This window comes from Geotrypetes seraphini, chromosome 3 (genome assembly GCF_902459505.1).
Source record: "Geotrypetes seraphini chromosome 3, aGeoSer1.1, whole genome shotgun sequence".
NCBI classification, from domain to species: Eukaryota; Metazoa; Chordata; class Amphibia; order Gymnophiona; family Dermophiidae; genus Geotrypetes; species Geotrypetes seraphini.
In genome coordinates, this window is record NC_047086.1 from 48499124 (window position 1) to 48519495 (window position 20372).

The following is a 20372-nucleotide window of genomic DNA, read 5'->3' on the forward strand; positions in this document are numbered from 1 at the left end:
GATGTTCCAAGAAAAAAACTGCTCCCTAAGATAAGAACTAGGGATTACATATTTATATTCCCATATTCCATCCTTATATTCCCATATTCCATGTCCCATATTCCATCCTTCTTGCTTCTGAGTCTGTCATCCTCATGATGTTCCAAGAAAAAACTGCTCCCTAAGATAAGAACTAGGGATTACATATTTATATTCCCATATTCCATCCTTATATTCCCATATTCCATGTCCCATATTCCATCCTTCTTGCTTCTGAGTCTGTCATCCTCATGATGTTCCAAGAAAAAACTGCTCCCTAAGATAAGAACTAGGGATTACATATTTATAATTGAAAGGGAAGACTTTGAGCCAGATGGATTTTACCATTAGGTCCTAAGAGCTTGCCTACAGTATTCCAATGTAATCAGCAAATCTTTAAAGCTCAAAAGCAGGGATCTCAAAGTCCCTCCTTGAGGGCCGCAATTCAGTCGGGTTTTCAGGATTTCCGCAATGAATATGCATTGAAAGCAGTGCATGCCCATAGATCTCATGCAGATTCATTGGGGAAATCCTGAAAACCCGACTGGATTGCGGCCCTCAAGGAGCGACTTTGAGACCCCCTGCTCTAAAGGTATCTTAAGTCCTTCCCTGACGTAAATACTAGCGATAATCATGTGAGTATCCAAATAGCATAACTAGTATCTTCTTGTATCTTGTAAATTCAAAATGAACAACAGAAATGTACAAATGATTTGAATATCTCTTGAAACTCAAAAGTCCGCAATCTTACAGCAAACAGAGACTTTTCACCTCTGTAAGTCAAAGTAATGTGCTGTACTGTTGCTCTGACTATAAGACTGGATTATAACAGTCACTTATCTGGGCCATGTAGCTTTCCCATCTTCCTGATCTTCTGTTTGAATTCAAGAAATCATGGGACAGGCATGTGGGAACTCTTAGGGGAAAGAAAGAAATGGTGGATGATGTGGATGGGCCCAGTGGCCTTTATCTGCTGTCATTTTCTGTGTTTCTATGAAGTTCCCAGACCCCACAGTCTCCTATGTAGAAAACACTTGGACTCGATTCCAGTCCACTGTACCATCATCATAGTGTTGGAACGTCCGCATTTATGCTCATTATTCAGTATATGATTTCTTTCTTTGTGATAACAGACAACAGTACCGGGGAATACCAACTATATTGTTCTTAGGAATCTCCAGCCAGAAACAGAATATACAGTAGCAGTGGTTCCAACTTATTCTGATGGAGATGGTGGGCGTATATCAGAGACTGGAAAAACATGTAAGTAAAATTTACCTGAAGGATTTTATTCACAGCCATCTGAATCCTTAGTAGTTGTTACATGTTTGTTTTTTATATGCAGTAATTCTTGCTGTTATATGTAATTATCTTGCAACTGTATTCTTCTAGGCTCTGATATAAAGGGAGCCATTTTAGAGGCATCTAGATGTGTAAATGGCAGTTCTTAAGTGTCTAGATTACATGCACGTGCAAATAATAATTTTGGAAAGCCACTATTTGCGTAAGTAGAACCTTGGGACAAAGAGGGGTTGATATTCAGCTGGTGTACTCAGTATTTTGCTGACTTCTACTGGCGTTATGCCCAGAAATTCAGTGCCAAGACATCTCTGGGCTTTGGTATTGAATGCTGGGTTTCTGTTGCTGGCTACACCATAGCTGGTTAATTGCGATATTCAGCACTGACTTTTATGTGGTCCTTTTTACGCAGTGACCTTGGATGGTTAGGTGCTAAATTTTGGCACTTAACCAACCAAGTGCCAAATTCTTCCCTAGAATACCTCCCAAATCAGCAGTTTTGCTTTAACATAACAATTTGCTTCTGTACCGCAGTACCGTGAAGCTCTATGTGGTTTACAAAAGCAAAGTAGTTACTATAGGATGAAATATCTTAATTATCCAAATACTTAGTGAACAAATACATTTTCAAGTGTCTCCTAAATACTTGATAGATGCTAGAAATCATGATTAAGAGATTTAGGTCTTTATCCCAAGATGTTATAAAACATAGTAACATAGTAGTTGACGGCAGATAAAGACCCGAATAATCTATCCAGTCTGCCCAACCTGATTCAATTAAAATTTTTTTTAAAAAATTTTTTTCTTCTTAGCTATTTCTGGGCAAGAATCCAAAGCTTTACCCAGTGCTGTGCTTGGGTTCCAACTGCCAAAATCTCCTTTAAAATCTACTCCAGCCCATCTACACCCTCCCAGCCATTGAAGCCCTCCCCAGCCCATCCTCCACCAAATGGCCATATACAGACACAGACCGTGCAAGTCTGCCCAGAACTGGCCTTAGTTCAATTTTTAATATTATTTTCTGATTCTAGATCTGATTCTAGATGTTGCCTGATAGGACAAGAGGTGATGATAGTATCTTTTGAATTTACACCCTCTGACAGATGGAAAGGTAAATGTTGCATGTGAACGCCTAGTGTGTTTACTATTGACGAAAGAAAACAAGTTCATGAGATAATTTGGTGAAAGCCCAAACAAGGTTTTATAACAAATACAGCCAAACTTGAACTGTACCCGGGCCTCTATCGGCAACCAATGCAATTCACGAAAAAAGGGTGTAATATGATTGAACGCTTTCAACTTAAAAATTAGTCGAACCACTGAGTTCTGAATAATATGCAATCTATGAAAATTTTTCTGTGTACTCGCCAAATAAACAATATTGCAATAGTCCAATTGACTCAGAACCAGGGATTGTACCAACAATCTGAATGCTTTAAGCACTAACTAGACAGTGAAAATGACTGGTTATCCCCATACAGGCAAGTTAACTTAACAGTTAAATTGCTTTCAATATTGATCCCAGAGATTTTAAGAGGGCTTACTTAGGGTGTGGTTTGATCAGACTGAATATGTAGATATGTACTGCCAACTTTACAAGGGGAATGCACGTAGTGGCCAAAGATTTTAGATGTCAGTCTTTACACATACCCTGAGGCATGCATAAATGCCAGCTTGCAGAAACATGTTCAGAGTTAGGACTAGTTGGAAGGCAACAGAGTGTAGTGGTCAATGGAGATTTCTCTGAGGAAAGTGGTGTGCCTCAAGGTTCAGTTCTTGTTCCTGTTCTTTTTAACATCATAGTAAACAATATTGCTGAAGGATTGTCAAGTAAGATTTGCGTCTTTGCGGATGATACCAAAATCTGCAATAGAGTAGACACCCCTGAAGGTGTGAATAACATGAGGAAGGACCTAGCAAAGCTTGATGAATGGTCTGAAATTTAGTAGGTAAGATTTAAATCTAAGGAATGCAAGGTCATTCATTTGGGCTGCAAAAATCCGAGAGATTGGTACAGTTTAGGGGGTGAAGAACTTTTGTGCATGAAAGAGGAGAGGGGCTTGGGTGTGATAATATGTGAGGATATTAAGGTGGCCAAACAGGTTGAAAAGACAATGGTGAAAGCTAGCAGGATGCTAGGGTGCAAAGGGAGAGGTATGGTCAGTAGAAAAACTAGGGCCCTCTTTTACTAAGGTGCGCTAATCGAGTTATCGCGCGCTAAACACTAATGCATGATTGTTAGTCTATAAATGCGTTAACAATTAGCGCGTGCTAATTCGAGAAAGTGGAGGAGATAGTGGAAGCTGCAGATGGGCAGGATGGATGAGCCATTCGGCCTTTATCTGCCATCATGTTTTTATGTAAAAGCCAAAGTCACTCTCTCCCAAACAAAAACTGACCCTGACAGCATGAAGTCCCCTCTCTTAACATTTACATTCCACACATCAACAAGAATTCCCCTTAACACCCTCAACAACGAGAAGGACCCCCTCCCCCCCTCCCCCCCCGAACAAATCACAATCTGGACAGCAAGAGAACAAGACTCTTCCTTCCACTTGGCCACTCCAGCAGATGTCTGTTACTTCCGGATCCCATCCTGACTTAACCATCCTGACTTCCTGGTGTTATATGGGTGTAGAAATGACACCCAGTTACTCCTGTTCTGTTTAGATCCTAGTTCAAAACCTGCTAAATGAGAGTTATCAGGGGTATTAAGGGAGGAGTCTTGTTGCTCTCTGTAATGTGATCGGGGAGGTCTTCTTGCTGTTGAGGGAAGGGACAGGCTAGTAGGGGAAACAAGTGCTTTGGTTGGGAAGTGGGTGACAAAGATTTTGGATGCTAGCTGGCCTGTTTGGAGTGCTGCCAGCCTGACGCTGCTTTGGATGAAGGTATGTAGGGCTCGCTCGGCGAGGTTCATATGGGAGGGAAGGATAGAAGGTCAGCGGGGTTCAGCTGCATGGCAGCAGGGGGCGGGTTGAAGAGTTGCAGCTGGCGAATCCCGGGATTAGTGATTACTTTTGGGATAGGGCTTATATTAAGACCTACCCCGAAAATCATGCAAGGGCTTATTTCCGGAGTAGGTCTTATTTTTGGGGAAACACGGAAGTTCTGCCCAGCTCATAAATTAACTTTGATTGTTTGTTCACAAAATATTATCTCTTCACACTGCCTTCTCTCCTGCCCCTGTTCTTTGCTGATGCCCTCCCTACACCTCTTGTTTTTTTCTTCTGTTTCCCTCCTCTGCCACTGGCACTTCCTCCTTAATGCTTTCTTCTCCATTGCTTTCTTCCTGAAGCTTGTGTACCTCTATAATGGAAAAATTATATTTTACCTGATAATTTTCTTTCCTTTACTCCCAATAGATCAGTCCAAAACATGTGGATTATATCTGCTGCTGGTTCTGGACTTATCTGTGAGACACCAAGGAATATGTGCTTTTTCCTTCTTTTGTTCTCTCATATTCATTTTGCCTATTTATTCTTCCAGTGTTAGCACTAGGTCTTCTCACCCTTCTCTACCGTTGACTCCTGCATCCTTGCCCACCAGCCCAGTCTATACCCTAATCACTTTCACCCTGCATATACTCTTGGCATGATCAGCTGCATCTACAGAATTCATTCATTCTTATGCTGTATTTGGCATATTCATGTGTTCTTTCTCCTACCATTCCAACTGTATGATGGACTGGAGAGGAACAAGCACAGATCTAAACAACGCACACTGAGACGACGCAACGGATAAGGTACAACAAAAAGCCACAGGACACAGAAAGGACAGTATGGCCCAACAAAACTGAAGATGCCAAATATTTAGTTGTATTTTCCACAGAATTTTTTAAACAAACCCTCCGTTCTTTGGTCCAACTACTGTTGTGCTGCCAACGATGGAGTCAGGAAGCTGGATGAGTTGTTTACACGCAAGTATGCAAATTTGCCTTGGAAGTTTATGCTGCTGTGCTGATAGGATTTGGCAAACACTTGCACTCAGCTGTGTATTACTTTTTTCCGCCTGTGCATAACTGCTGGATGAATGAAGAGTTATACGTGGACACGAAGTAAGAATGCTACTTTAGTATCTTGACTAATTTTGACATTAATCTTGCACTTTCACTTTCCAAAGTCTTGCCTACATTGAAAATCAGTTTAAGCTTAAAATAAAATTGCACTTCTGTATACTTACTTGTCTTTTTAGTTAATATATTCAAATAGCTCGTTGGATAAGATGCGATACACATGATGGGGTTGATTCTATAAACTGGTGGCAGTAGGCGGTGGCATAGTAAGGGGGGTGGGGGGTGGTAGTCTGCCCCAGGTGCCGTCTTGGTGAGGGGGCCGACACCCGTCCTCTCTGCCCCCGCTCCTTCCCACTCCTTACCCCACCACGCTCTCGCCTTCACTTTCCCCCGACCGTACCTCTATCTCTTCGCTGGCGCCAGCAGCAACTCCAATCTGCTGCTCACGCCAGCATTGGCTCTCCCTCTGATTCCACTTCTGGGTCCCATGCCTAGGAAGTGGCATCAGAGAGAGAGCCAACACAGGCAGGAAGTTGGTGATGCTGCTTCCGCCGAGGAAGTTAAAAGAGGTATGGGTAGGGAAGGGGTGCGTGCGTGTGGTGGGTGGGGAGAGGGGAGTGTTGTGGAAGGAACAGGAAGGAGGAGAAGAGGGCAGGGGAGGGGCACCACCGCCCTGGCCGTCTCTCACCTTCGCTATGCCACTGGCAGTAGGCTTCCTACCGCCATTTGGCAGCCAATCGGGACACACAGTTTTAGAAAAAAACCCAGACGAAGAAAGTTGCTTACATTGTAGGCATCTGTTGTGGATCTACAGAAGTGCATTGGGACACTTAAGCTCGCCCAAGGCTGAGCGTGGGCGTGGTTTTGCCCAGAAGTGGCCTTGGGTGAGTTTAAGCATTCCTACGTGTCTCCCTAGAGCCACAACAGACCCCTGAAATATAGGCCACAAAATGCTGGCCTACATTTCAATCCTAAAAGTAGATGCCACTGCCGGCTCAGCTAATCGTGGCAAGGGAATCCTTGATCAGCTGAGTCGGCAGGATTCTCTGAAACCACGGCTTCTGGGAGTCATGCTGGCTCTGCTGATCAGGGGGAAAATGCCCCTGCTGCGATCAGTTTTGCTGGCAGGACTCCCAGAAGCTGTGGTTTTGGGCAGCCTTGCTGGCTCAGCTGATTGGGGATTCCCTTGTCGCGATCAGCTAATGGCAAGGGATCTCTCGGCAAAGATAGGCAGTTGAGCTTCCTATCTTTGTGATCAGGCAGGCGCGATTCTGTCACCGGCACCGGTGACATGAGGCAAGGCATCTGCTCTTTAAGACAGACACGATTATGTATAGGACCACCGGTGTGCAATTCTCAGCCGCTTCTTAGGTGGTCACCAAGATTGGAGTCATATATAGAATCAGCAAGAAGAAAAAGGAAAAGAAGGCCCCAGGCCTCGTAGTCTAATTGAGCAGCAAAAAAAATAGGCACAGGCAATGTCTTAAACCAACCTTAAGTTATATAAGCTTTATTAATGTCAACAAGTGTCCAATGGATGAAAAAGTCCTTCACATATAATACTAATTAAGTCTCAACAAGGATCCGTGTTTCGCCTTCCTCAGGGAATAATAAAGAACTCAAATTATAATAAAAGGCATAAACATTAGAATCATACGGTACATAAATAAGCTGACAAAATTTGATGAAACATCAATAGTACATATTACACTCAATATTTATAGATATGACAAGCTAATGTATAAAAATAAACATAAAAACGATAACAGAATATCAAAATACTGTACATGTAAAAATGAACTAAGTACATGCATTTAAAATGGATCAGAAAGAGAAAAGATGATGTCTGAAAAGATGACCTTGATAAGATGATGTAAGAATTAATATGCTTATATTAAAACAATTATATAAAACTCGTGGAAATAAATGAATGTGCCCTATGGAATGAAAACCTCATAATAAGAACATGAACATAAGAAAAAGAATCAGCCCAGACATAAGCTGAAGTCCTGTTGATTTTTTTTCCCCATTCATTCTTTGGAGATCTGCAGCTTTGATTTATGCAGGATTAAAAAAAAAAAACAACAACAAATGATTGATATATGAGAAGAGAAAATTTCATGCAGACATCTGCAGAAAATAGGAATGTGGAAAAATTCAAAATCAAACTTAAACCAGGTGGCTACACTGATGAATGTCTTTAGATCCAAAGTGAATTTTTTGGAAGGGATTTTTATCTCTTTTTTTTTTTCCACATAATGTTCAAAATGATTCACAGCTTTGCTAGAATTCATGTACTATAATTCCTTTGCCTGAAAGGAGTTATGAGCAGGCCTTGGGTTAAGAATGAGTTCTGGTTTTAAAACCATTCTTAAGTTGAATTTGTATGTAACTCGGATCTTGTTTCTCTTCACAAAGCCGCAGGCAGCATTTCCTGCACGCTGCCAGCAGCTGACCCGGAAGCCTTCCCTCTGAGCATAGAGTAGTGGAAAACTTTCTTTTGCCCTCCCAAAGTCTGATCCTAGTATTCTTCCCAACTTCTCCACATCCTTGCATCCCTTTCCATCCATCTCACTTTTCCTTCTCCACCACCACATCCAGCATTTGTCCCTCTCTTCTCTATGCATTTCCACCTCACTCCTCTCCCACTACCATGTCCAATAATTCTCTCTCCCTCCCTATGCCCAACAATTCTCCTCTTTCTTCATTTCTCCATGTGCACCATCTCTCTCCCTCTCACTCAGACAGCCATGCCCAACAATTCTCTATTTCTATTTCCTCCCCCACCTCTGCATCTTGGGTGGAAATGGGCGGTCCTGGGGGGCGGGTCTAGGGGGATCCGGATATTACTGATGTAACATCTGGTAACTCTAGTTAGAGGACTGTCAGTGAATGCTTCTGCTCTAATTACTAGGAATTGTGCTGCAAGTACAGATTCACTTTTAAATGATGTTTGTTTGCAGTGTCACTTAACTTTCATTTCCTGAGGTACAACGTGGAGGGGCATAATCGAAAGGAACTTCTAAGCCCGTTTTCGTTCAAGTCGCAAGTCGTCCAAACTAAAAAATAGCTTAGGACACATTTTCGAAAAATATATCCAAATTTTTTTCGTTTTGAAAATTGTCTAACTATACATCGTGCTGATCTGATCGTCCAAGCCGCTAAATAGTCCATCTTTATACCACATTTTCGTCCCACTTTTTGTCCAAGTCAAAAATGCCTAGAACAAGCCCTGTTGGAAGTGGGAGGGGTCTGCAAAGTGAGGGACTGAACACCCAGACATGGCACCTAAATAGTGGGGTACCTTACAGGGCACTGCTGTGAACATCACAAAAAGGGTGCCATGTCTTCATCTCACTACAGCTCCCTTATAGGGCATGGTGAGCCTCCCAAACCACCTCCAGAATGCCCTAGACCCACTTATCTACCACCCTAATAGCCCTTATGGCTGCAGGAGCCACTTATATGCTAGTAAAAAAGGATTTGGGGGGTGTATTGGGGAGTGCACATGTTTCAATATCAATGCAATGATTACAGGGGCTTATGGGCATGGGTCTACCTCTCTATGGGTCCCTAACCCACCCCCAAGACGGTTTAAGACGCCTCTGTGCAGCACGACTAGGCTTTCCTATGCAAGGCTGCCAGGTGATGATGTTCTGGAGGCACAATTTTCAAGTTGTGATTAATATTTTTATGGGGGTGGAGGTGGGGAGGTCAGTGATCACTGGAGTAGTATGTGGGGGTCTGTATTATGTGTTTACAGTGCTTATTTGGTGACTTTAGGTGGGTTTTTCTGACTTAGACCATGTTTTAAATGGTCTAAGTCACAACGTCCAAGTTCCGTCGATCCTGTGCTGTATAACTTTCGGTTATACATGCTGTACGACTAAGTTTTAGCCTACCCACGTCCCGCCCAAATCCCGTCCTTGACACTCCTCCTGAAACGCCACGTTTAACTATGGTCGTTCAATGGCACTATGAAGGCCTAGGTCATTTAGAAATACATCCAAAACCTGGTTTTATTATCGGCACTTGGACATCTTTCGTTTATGATCGTCCAACTGCCGACTTAGGATGTTTTTTGGATGTTTTTCTCTTTCGATTATGTGCCCCTTGGATTATAAGCTCCCCAGGGACACAGAAAGCACTATTTTTTTAAAAAAATGTAGCTTCAGCCTAATATTTTGCACAATTCTTTAGGCATAGGAGAAATTATAACTCTATAATCTGTACTTCCTTGTGTCTCATTTCCATATGAAATAAATTTGAACATATGGAGTTTTTAGTGTATTTTGGTGCATTGTTTTTATTGCTATGTATGTATATTGTGAACTGCTTAGGTTTTTTAATAAATAAATTGATTTATTTGATATATTTTCATGGTAGATATCCTGAAAATCCGACTGACTGGATTTGTCTCTGTAGAGTGGGATTTGTATGCTACGTTTAACCCTTTGGTGCGTGATTATTCTGCTGGCTAGGATTATGGAGGCAATAAAGTTTTGAGCTGAGTGTATGAATAGTTACACATGCCTTTTCCCTGTTTCATTGTGTTTTAGTGGTGAGAGGAACAGTTAGAAACATCCAAGTGTACAATCCCACAACAAACACCTTAAATGTCCGCTGGGAACCCGCGCCAGGACCAGTACAACAGTACAGAATCAGCTATGCTCCATTACGTGGCACGAGGCCCCTAGAAACTGTGAGTAATTTTATTTTGCTAGGTTTCCCAGAACAAACAATCGGAGAACGATTTACGTACTTCCTAATGTGCAAGTCTAGATAGGTTCCAAAAAGAAAAGGGGATTGAGGGGTACAGATAGAAGTGGAGGTAGGTTACAGGAATAGTCAGAAACCACTTCACAGGTCATGGACCTGATGGGCCGCCGCGGGAGCGGACCGCTCGGCATGAAGGACCTCTGGTCTGACCCAGTGGAGGCAACTTCTTATGTTCTTATAACTGTCTGAGCAGTTAAAATGTCATTCACGAATTAACTTAGGCCTCCTTTTACCAAGCCAGGGTAGAGCATTATAGGGTTGGCCGGTGAGGTAAATGCTCCGATGCTCATTTCATTCCTATGAGTGTCGGAACATTTGCCTTGCTGGCCAGCGTTAAAATGCTTTATCGTGACTTTATAAAAGAGGGCTTTAGGAAGCAAGGGCAAAAGGATTAGAGGATGCATGAGGTGTGGGTTTAGCACAAGAAAACAGGAGATGCTCTACCTTCTCAAGATAGAACAACAAAGAAACAGTGAAGGTGACCTGCGGTGCTCAATTCTTTATCTGCCGTCATCTACTAATGTTACTATATGGTAAATATTGAAGAACTAAGGCCAGTACTGGGCAGACTGGACATGGTTGTGTCCATATATGGCCGTTTGTTGAGGATGGGCTGGGGAGGGCTTCGATGGCTAGGATGGTTTAGATGAGCTGGAGTGTGCTTTGACGGAGACTTCATTAGATGGAACCTAAGCACAGTACCGGGCAGAGCTTTGGGTTCTGGCCCGGAAACAGCTAAAAAGGAGGAAAATTTAAATTAGATCTAAAGAGTGGGTAAGGTTGGACAGACTGGATGGACCATTCGGGTCTTCATCTGCCATCATCTACTATGTTACTATTTAATTCCTTTATTGTTTCAAGACTTGACACGTACGTTTTTTTGGCCAAAGGCCTGCTTCAGGAGTCTGAATAATATTCATATAAAAAATGGAAAATGTCAACTATCGTTTTTATCTTATCATCAATGTTCTAATTAATTGAAACGCGGATGAACGCTATCGAAAAGAGTATGACAGTCTTGATACAGTAAAGGAATTGAGCACCGCGGGTCATCTTCACTGCTTCTTTGTTGAGGTGTGGGTTTGCCAGAATCGTTTTCTGCTCCTGGACTTTCTGCCTAATCAGGACCTGTCTCATTAGCAGATTAGATGTTTGATGTGAGTTGTAACACTTATTAACAGTTAATGTGAGCCTCAAAAAGAATTAATGCATCGCCGACAGCATGTGTTATCTGCCACGTTACACAGCTAACGTGAAACTTCCAATTAGGGGGCATGGAATAGTGGTGGAATGAGCAGTGTCTGCCTGCCTGGTCCCACGCCGCTTCCCGATACTGAAGTGATCATTTTGAAAAAAAAAAAATATAACTGTGGAGGAACCTGTGATCAGCAGCGTGATATTAAAGTGCACAGGTTAATTTAGTGTTTGAACTCCCTACGTTTAAGGGTTCATAGACAACGGCGCAAAAGACAAAAGCGCGCGCCGACAATTGAGCGCAGCGCGCGCCGCCGCTCCGCTCTAAATTACAGTTTTTAGGGGCTCCGACGGGGGGTTTTCTTGTGGAACCCCCCCCAGTTTACTTAATAGACATCGCGCCGGCGTTATGGGGGGTTTGGGGGGTTGTAACCCTCCACATTTTACTGTAAACTGAACTTTTTCCCTAAAAACAGGGAAAAAGTGAAGTTTTCAGTAAAATGTGGGGGGTTACAACCCCCCACAATGCCCCCACAACGCGGCACGATGTCTATTAAGTAAAGTGGGGGGGTTCCCCCCCATGCCCCCCCGTCTGAGCGCTAAAAACAGTAATTTAGAGTGGTGCGGTGGCGCGCGCTGCGCTCAATTGTCTGGGTGCGCCTTTGTCCCAGCGCGCTTTTGACCTGACACCACGTTGGAAGTAATATAAAAAAGAGAGCAGGGTCCTCAGTTTAGTTTCATAGCAGCAACTCTGCATGGGAAAATAGACCTATACCTCGGTATGTACAGTAAGGACCAAATTCTATATAAGTCGCCCAAAAAATCAGCGTCAACTAGAACACAGCACACAGCACAGTTCTACAATGCACAGCATACCTTTTTATAGAATTGTGCTAAGTGATGCTTAACGCCGCATAACTTAGGCACAGGCAATTAGATTGGCTTAAATCAGGATTAAATGCCTGCACTTAAGCTATGTACACGTTGGACGTATTATATAACAATGCCCCTAACTTGCAGGATCCTGATCCACCCCAGCCATGCCTCCTTTTCAAATTCACTGCAACTGGCGCATGCATTTTTATAGAATTGCGCTTTCTGAGTTGTGTGTGTAACTTTTAATTCGTCCCATTTAGCATCAATTATGAGGTATTAATTGCCAATTATTGGCACCAATTAGACCAATTCATCAATTAACCCCCCCTCTTTTACAAAGGCGCGCTAAGCTTTTTAGCGCGTGTTATATATTAGCGTGTGCTACACACGCGCTAAACGTTAACGCGTCCATGTTATCCTATGGACACGTTAGCGCTTAGGGCACGCGTTGATTTAGCATGTGCTAAATCCACGCTAAAATGTTTCGCGTGCCTTTGTAAAAGAGGGCCTAAGTTGTTTGCGTGCATCGGGGATATGCACCAATGTGTGTCCACAAGTTTAGGCGCCATGAACAGAATTTGGGGGTAAGAGTCCTTCCTTCCAGGAACAAGAATAATGATGGGTACCTTTTGCAGCTGACGAGTTAACTCTAAACGTTGTCTCGCCCACCTAGATTGTGGTGCCAGGAACTACCCGCGATATCCTACTTGAACGCTTGACAGCAGATACTTCCTACAATGTGAACGTTGTGCCTCTCTACGCAGATGGAGAAGGAAATCCAAATGACGGAGAAGGGACAACATGTAAGATATATTTTTTTCTATTTTGATGTTTCTCAGACTATGACAAAGGGGATGGATTTGCTGTCCTATGATGAAAAGCTAAACAAGTTAGAGCTTTCCAGCCAGCAGAATAAACAGTTGATGGACACCTACGAAATCATGAGCGGGATGGAACAGTTACGAGAGGACAGTGATTTACTCTTTTAAATAGTACTAAGACAAGGGGAAGTGTTCAAGGCAGCATTGATGGGTTTAAAAAGAGGTTCAGACAACTTCCATCCATAAAACATTATTAGTCAGCTAGACTTAGGAGTAAGCCACAAGATCCTTTCCTCATCCATCTCCTCCAAAAATGAGAACTGCTTTAAGAAGCGACTTCCCTTTCCCCTCTGTTTTTTTCCCTTCCCCTCTTTCTACCCTTTAATTTTAAATCTTCCCCTCCCCAGCACCACTCGTATCTATCTTGTTTATGTCTCCATCCTGTCTTGTCTGCACGTTGCCCTATCTTATTTTTTTTATTTTATATGTTATAACTTCAATTTTGGGGCCTCTATTACAAAGGTGCGCTATGCGTTTTAGCGTGGATTTAGCACGTGCCAAAATCATTGTGTGCGCTAACCGCTAACGCGTGCATTGGATAACATGCATGCGTTAGCGTTTAGCGCGTGTTTAGCAAGTGATAATATTTATCGTGCGCTAAAAAGCATAACGCACCTTTGTAAAAGAGAGGGGGTTAATGGTTCCCTTTTGTGTTTATCCCTCCTTCTATCCTATCAAATTGTATACTTCTATCTTTCATACCTCCGCTGTCCTGTCCTTGTTTACTTTCACAATTCTCTCTGCTTTTTTTTTTTTAGAATTGTAAACCACCCAGAAGGTAATGGTTGTATCCAACGGTTGAGATAGTAAATCTGAATAAAACTTGAAATGAATTACCACCAATATGTACCTCTGGTATATTGAAATCTGGAACTCTGATGTGCTGATTTTCAATTGTAATTGTTTGAGAATTTCATTAGCTTACTAATATCTGAAATAAAGAGGAAGGCGGTTTTATAACTGCTATATAATAATTGACAATAAGGAGGAGGTTTATATTAGAAACAGTGACCTCTAGAGCTTAGCGTTTCCTGCTCATACTATCTTGATGAGTCAAACACTTGTGACTTGGTCTCACGCTCTGAATGTCTAATTATAAAACTCATGGGAATGGTCTGCTACAAGCGATGGCAATGCATTCGAGATAATTGCATGCAGAACCATCAGAATTCAGACTTGTAACATATGAAACGGGACTTCCCAAACCTGTCCTGACCCCACAGTCAGTTGATTTGTCAGGATATCCTTAATGAATAGTGGAGTGGAAAGGGTAGCTGTGAATGGAGTGGAAAGGGTAGATGTGAATTGCTTGTTCACTCTTTCTAAAAATACTAGGACTAGGGGGCATGCATTGAAGCTACTAAGTAGTAGATTTAAAACAAACCAGAGAAAATATTTCTTCACTCTGGAATTTATTGCTGGAGAATGTGGTGAAATCAGTTAGCTTAGCAGGGTTTAAAAAAGGCTTGGATAATTTCCTAAAAGAGAAGTCCATAGGTTTGGGGAAATATACAGCTTATTCCTAGGATAATCAGCATAAAATCTGTTTTATTGCTTGGGATCTAGGTAGGTACGTGGGACCTGGGTTAGCCACTGTTGGAAACAGGATACTGGGCTTGACGGACCGTCGGTCTGTCCCAGTATGGCTGCTCTTATGTGAGCCAAATCTAGGACAATCAAGCCATTGTGATATCACTAATGAGGTTGGCTATTAGGCATTGGTAGAATGAGACATTATGACATCACAATCTCTGCTCTGGAATGTTGAGTTCCTGCCAGGTACTTGGGACCTGGGTTGGCCACTGTTGGAAACAGGATACTGGCTTGATAGACCTTCGGTTATCTTAGTATGGCAATTCTTATATTCTTAATATGCATGAGATATATTTGCAGATTTAATTTATGCTTGTGTATTGTTACATTACTGGCAATTTAAAGTAGATATTAGAAAATAAAAAGTAGTAAGCACCAGTGGCATACCTAGGGTATGTGACACCCGGGGCCCATCATTTTTTATACCCTCCCCAGCCCAGCATTTTATGACCACCCTCCCCCTCCCCCCCCCCCCCCCCCGCCTTTGGTACGCTACTTCTATGGTTCGAATAAGGCTAAGAAGCCGACTGGAGCAGCAAAAGCGTCTTTTAAGGAACACCATCCCAATCTGGCTCTATCCCGCCCCCTTCGTGATGCCACCGGAAAGCGTTCTCAGTCATTGGTTGACTTTGCCTGGGTCCGCCCCCCCACCCCACCCCGCCTTTGGTACACCACTGATAGGCACAGATCTCAGAGAGCAGCAATGTATTTTATTCAATTGCACCCCATGCTATCCAAATTGCTTTGCGTTCAGAGTTAAAATATTCACGTTTACCAAATTGATTCTCAAGAATAGGTGCATTGTTCAGTGACACAGCCACTAATCTCACACTGTTTGCTTTGGCTGTTCCTCTTCCAGTGCCGCGAAGTGGGCCAAGGAACATGAAAGTTTTTGGAGAAACGACAAACAGCCTATCAGTGTCCTGGGATCATGCCGATGGAGAAGTGTACCAATACAAAATTATTTATTCTCCGACTGTTGGAGATCCTATTGATGAATATGTAAGTCATATCACAGAGAAACCATTAATCATCTGTACAATGAAAAGCAAACAACTTAACTTTGTCATACTGTATGAGTGGCTTTTTGGATGAAGTATTGTTTTCTATATTTCAAAACTGTTAATATCAAGTCCAAGCAATTTATTGCCCTTTTTTAGTCTAATTCTTTACAAATGAAGTCTGTAATTACAGAATTTTCCCATAGACACATATAAGGTCATGTCCGGTTATTCAGTTTGTTAGTTATAACATCAGTATTAATCAATACAGTTTCTAGAAGACTGCAAAGAAATTAGATGTATATTCTAAGCCAAGATCTGGTATCTCCCTTTTTCTCTTGTCTGCCCTTACCTTGGTCTACCTGTAAACTTGTATTTATTTCTAGAGTTTGCCAGCAATGGCAGTGATTCTGGCCTGCCTTCCCTCTGTCGTTTGCAAGCATGCCAGAAACAGGAAGTTGTACCAGTATATGGCAGAGGGAAGGCTCCAGGCTAGTCATACACAGCATGTGTGAATTATTGCTGCTGCAGTTTGACCCCTAGGCGTAAAGACAATTTCAGAGGTCGAGTGGGGGTGGGAGTTGGGGTTGAGAGATTGGGAGGATTCTGGACTGTAGGTAAGACGGGGGAGAGAGGGAGAGATACTAATCCATGTAGTCTTGGAAGAACAGTGATTCTAATGGTGCCAATATCGCCACTAACCTAGGGTTACCATCTTTCTGAAGGGAAAAAAAGAGGACACATGACCCCAACACTCAACTCTGCCCACACTCCGCCCAATGCCCCTCTACCTTTCACCCATTTCCTTGGTCCCCTTTTCCATCCTCTGTACCCTTTTAGTGCTACTCTCTCTCTCTTCCACCATCCAACCCTACTTCCCCTACTTCTCTCTCTCACTCTCTCTCCTTCCAAGCCCCCTCTCCTGTGGATGCTTCTTTATTTTTTTTTTCTCTCTCTCTCCTTCCAACCTCCTCTCCTGCTGTTTTTCTCTCCTTTTCCATCTTGCACTACCTTGCTCCATCCTCTTTTCTCCAGCACTCTCTACTTTCCACAATGCTTCTCCAGACTTCTCTTCCTTTATGTTGTTTCACCCTTCCTCACTCCCTCCTTGCTGTTTCTCCAGCTTCCCTCCATGCAATTTCTCTAGCTTCCCTCTCTGCTATTTCTCCAGCTCTCCCTCTCTCTCTCCATGTTGTTTCTCCAGCTCCCCTTCATGCTGTTTCTCTAGCTCCCCCTCCCTCCCTCCCTGCTATTTCTCCAGCCCTCTCCCCTCCTTTCCCGAATGGCAATGTTGATTCTTCAGCTCTACCTCCTCAAGACCTCTATGCAGGTCCTGACTCCCCCACCTACCTTCTCCCTGGCCACTATAATTCAATCTTCGGGCAGCCGGCAGCAGCAAGGTGAACCTGCTGCCAGCAGCCTGTCCTGGAAGCTGCTTCTCTGCAACGACTTTCTGTTCTCGTGTAGGCAGGACCTGCAGAGAGGCAGCTTCTGGGGCAGGCTGGTGTCAGCAGGTTCACGTTGCTGCTGCCTGCTGCCATCCCGGATTCTTAGATCCTCTGACCGTACATTGCTTATAGTCCCCTCCCTCTGAATAATAAAAACAAAAAGCATGACATTTTTTCAATGGTGGCCCCACAACTTTGGAATACCCTTCCAGCTCCCATAAGGGAGGAGAATAAAGACCTACTCAAGAGCCATCTATTTAAAGAAGCTTACGACATTAGATTCTTTCATTCTTTTCATTCTTGAAATTCCTCTAAAGAAACAAGAAAGCAATGTTCCCCTTCCTTTTGTTTGTTCCTTATTTGTCTTTCTTCCCTATATAACTTGTAGTTCCAACCTAGCTTCCTTTCTGTCTCATGTTTGCCATTCAATCTGTCAACGGTTAGTACGCCATTTATTTCATGTTTCATTTAAATTCTTTTAATTGTCCTGTTATTGGCGTTGTTTTTATTTTAGTCATGTTTTTGTTTTCCCTATTATATTTTAATTTGTATCTCGCTTAGAAATTGGATAAGCGACTCAATCAAATTTTAATAAAAACTTGAAACTTGAAAACTTGAGTCAGGAGAGCCGGCTAAACTTGAACTCCATTAACAAAAAAAACACAAAACGTCTTTATATGTCCAGGTTTTCCTAGATGTGTGGTAATCTTACACTAACCGGCTAAGTAACAGTTCCTCCCAGGCTTCAGGTATCAGGTTTATTTAAAATTTGATAATATCGCTTATAATACTTCTAAGCCAGTGGTTCCCAACCCTGTTCTGGAGGAGTACCAGGCCAATCGAGTTTTCAGGCTAGCCCTAATGAATATGCATGGAGCAGATTTGCATGCCTGTCATGTCCATTATATGCAAATCTCTCTCATGCATATTCATCAGGGCCAGCCTGAAAACCCGATTGACCTGGTGGTCCTCCAGGACAGGGTGGGGAACCACTGTTCTAAGTGATGTACATAATAAAAAACAAACAAACAATGTCATTATATTATAGGTTAAAAATCCAGACAGAATCAGACAAGGACTAGCATGATACAAAAGGGGTAAAACTGCAATATTTATAGAACAGAAACAAATATGGGAAAGTACAATTGGGTTGGCAAGGGGACTAGCTGGATAGCGCAGTGGCACTTATATCAGTGCTTAGGTAGACACAAGTGACTCCTGCCTGGTTAAATAGCTTTGACTATCAGGAAGTATTTGCATTAGAGGAGAGGAGGCTAAAAGTGGCCCGTCCAGAAGTTATCTGGAGAGTGGCAAAACTGAGCTGCTGTCTGGATAATCTGAATGCATATGTTAGGTCCAGGGTGGAATGAGTGGGCACATGTGTTTACTCTCTGCCCCTGCTCTACCATCAGATGTAAACAATTGATACCCTGTTTGGCAGGGATCTCTAAGCCCTGGAAGCTAAAGACATTCTCCTCTGAATCCCTGGGACTACTGAATGCTGTGGCAGTTGGCAAAATTGAACCGCCGTTAGGATAATCTGAATGCATACGTTAGGCCTGCAAAAAAAGCAGGCCTAACTTAAGCGCTGTGGTTGTGACGTGTTTGCTGCATTCCTGCCAAATACCCCGCTGCGAGCGTGTTACTTTATATGGCCTCTGCGACGCGCTAAATACAAGGCCTACTATTTATTTCAACTTGAGATCTTTGTTGGTAGCAGTGGGCCCAGGGGTGGAATGGGTCATCACATCATGCATTTCCTCTCCACCCCTTGCACCCCCTCTTTTTTTTTTTTTTTTTTTCCTAATCTTAATGTATATTTTCTGTAAACCGCTTAGAACCTAACGGATGTAGCGGTATATAAGAAATAAATTACATTACATTACATTACCCCCTCCCCACCAGATGTAAACAGTTCATGCCTTGGCTAGTGGGGTTCCCTAAGCCCCAGCAGCTGAAAATATTCTCCACAGAGCCCTGGACCTTCAGAACACTCTGGCAGTCGGCAGCCATGCTTCCAGATGCCAATGTTGGCACCCTGGCCACACATGCTTAGTTCATGCATATGAACTTAGCATGTATGAGAAATGAGCATGCACAGGGAATATCAACGTTGGTGGCTGGAGAAAGGGCTGCAAACTACCACAATGGTCAGAAGGTCTGGTGGTTCTATGAGAATGTCGTCAAGTGGTGGAAGTTGGGGATGTCTTTGCAAGCTACAAAATTTATATGTGCCACTGCTGGGTGGGCCTGAGTCCCAAAGTAAGTCTGCCCCTGCCCACCTGTGACTACACCACAGTTTAATAGGTGATCGTCCCTATTTTCTTGGATATACTGTACAGTGTCCTCTTTTTCCCTTTCTAGACATCAGTACCAGGCAGAAGAAACAATGTGGTACTGCATCCACTCCTCTCTGACACACCCTATAAAATTACTGTCGTGGCTGTATATGCAGATGGTGATGGTGGGCAACTGACAGGAGATGGAAGAACAGGTCATTTAATGCCAAACTTTATTACTGAATATTTGCTGTTAAACTCTTTGGTTTTGATACAGGATAATCCTATTAATATGTCTTGTTGCCCCAAGCATCCTATTTAGGATTATTTTGGGACACATTTGTGCAAATAAATGCAATTCATGCTTTTAACTCTTAATCACATCTCTAAAATAAATGCATTTCCTGTAGTGTCTTGTTTATTTTGTCGCGATCAAATTGTAAGCTCCGTAGAGTAGGGTCTGTCTCTTAGTAGCAGAAATAATAGTACTAGAAAAGCCATCCAGACCCCCGGACATGTCCTCCGAAATCCGGATATCTGGTAACCCTATCCACCCCACCACTCCTTCCTGACCTCCCCTGTTGCCCCTTCCCTTCCCTCATACCTTTTTAATTTCCCCTGTACGAGCAGTATCATGAACTTGCTGCCCCTGTCGATGTCGGCTTTCTCTGATGTCACTTCTGGGTCCCGCGTCTCGGAAGTGACCCCAGAAGGAGAGCAGACACAAGGCGGCAGCAAGTTCGTGATGCTGCTCGTGCATTTTTGAAACTGACTTTTTAGATGTCTTTCTGGTCCATTTGTCTCCAGTGAGTCTAAATCTTAAGGGGGTGTGTTTTGGGCGGGCTTAGCTACTTGGACGTTTTACAGCGATAATCAAACATTTTATGAAATGTCCAGTGCGCAATTTGGACATTTTGGGCTAGACCTGTTTTTATAATGAATAAGGGCCGAAAAAGTACCCAAACTGACCAGATGATCACTTGAGGGATGGC

General features: G+C 42.9%; 1 protein-coding gene across 3 annotated transcripts in view; it reads left to right on the forward strand.

Moving 5' to 3' along the window:
* COL12A1 (collagen type XII alpha 1 chain) overlaps positions 1-20372 on the forward strand; it is a 413394-nt gene that overhangs the window by 252953 nt on the left and 140069 nt on the right. For all 3 annotated transcript variants that reach the window (XM_033936132.1, XM_033936135.1, XM_033936133.1), the window contains 5 exons: positions 1152-1281; positions 9889-10031; positions 12852-12981; positions 15512-15654; positions 19466-19595. In XM_033936132.1, coding sequence (XP_033792023.1) covers positions 1152-1281; positions 9889-10031; positions 12852-12981; positions 15512-15654; positions 19466-19595 — 676 coding nt within the window. The remainder of the gene's footprint in view (positions 1-1151; positions 1282-9888; positions 10032-12851; positions 12982-15511; positions 15655-19465; positions 19596-20372) is intronic.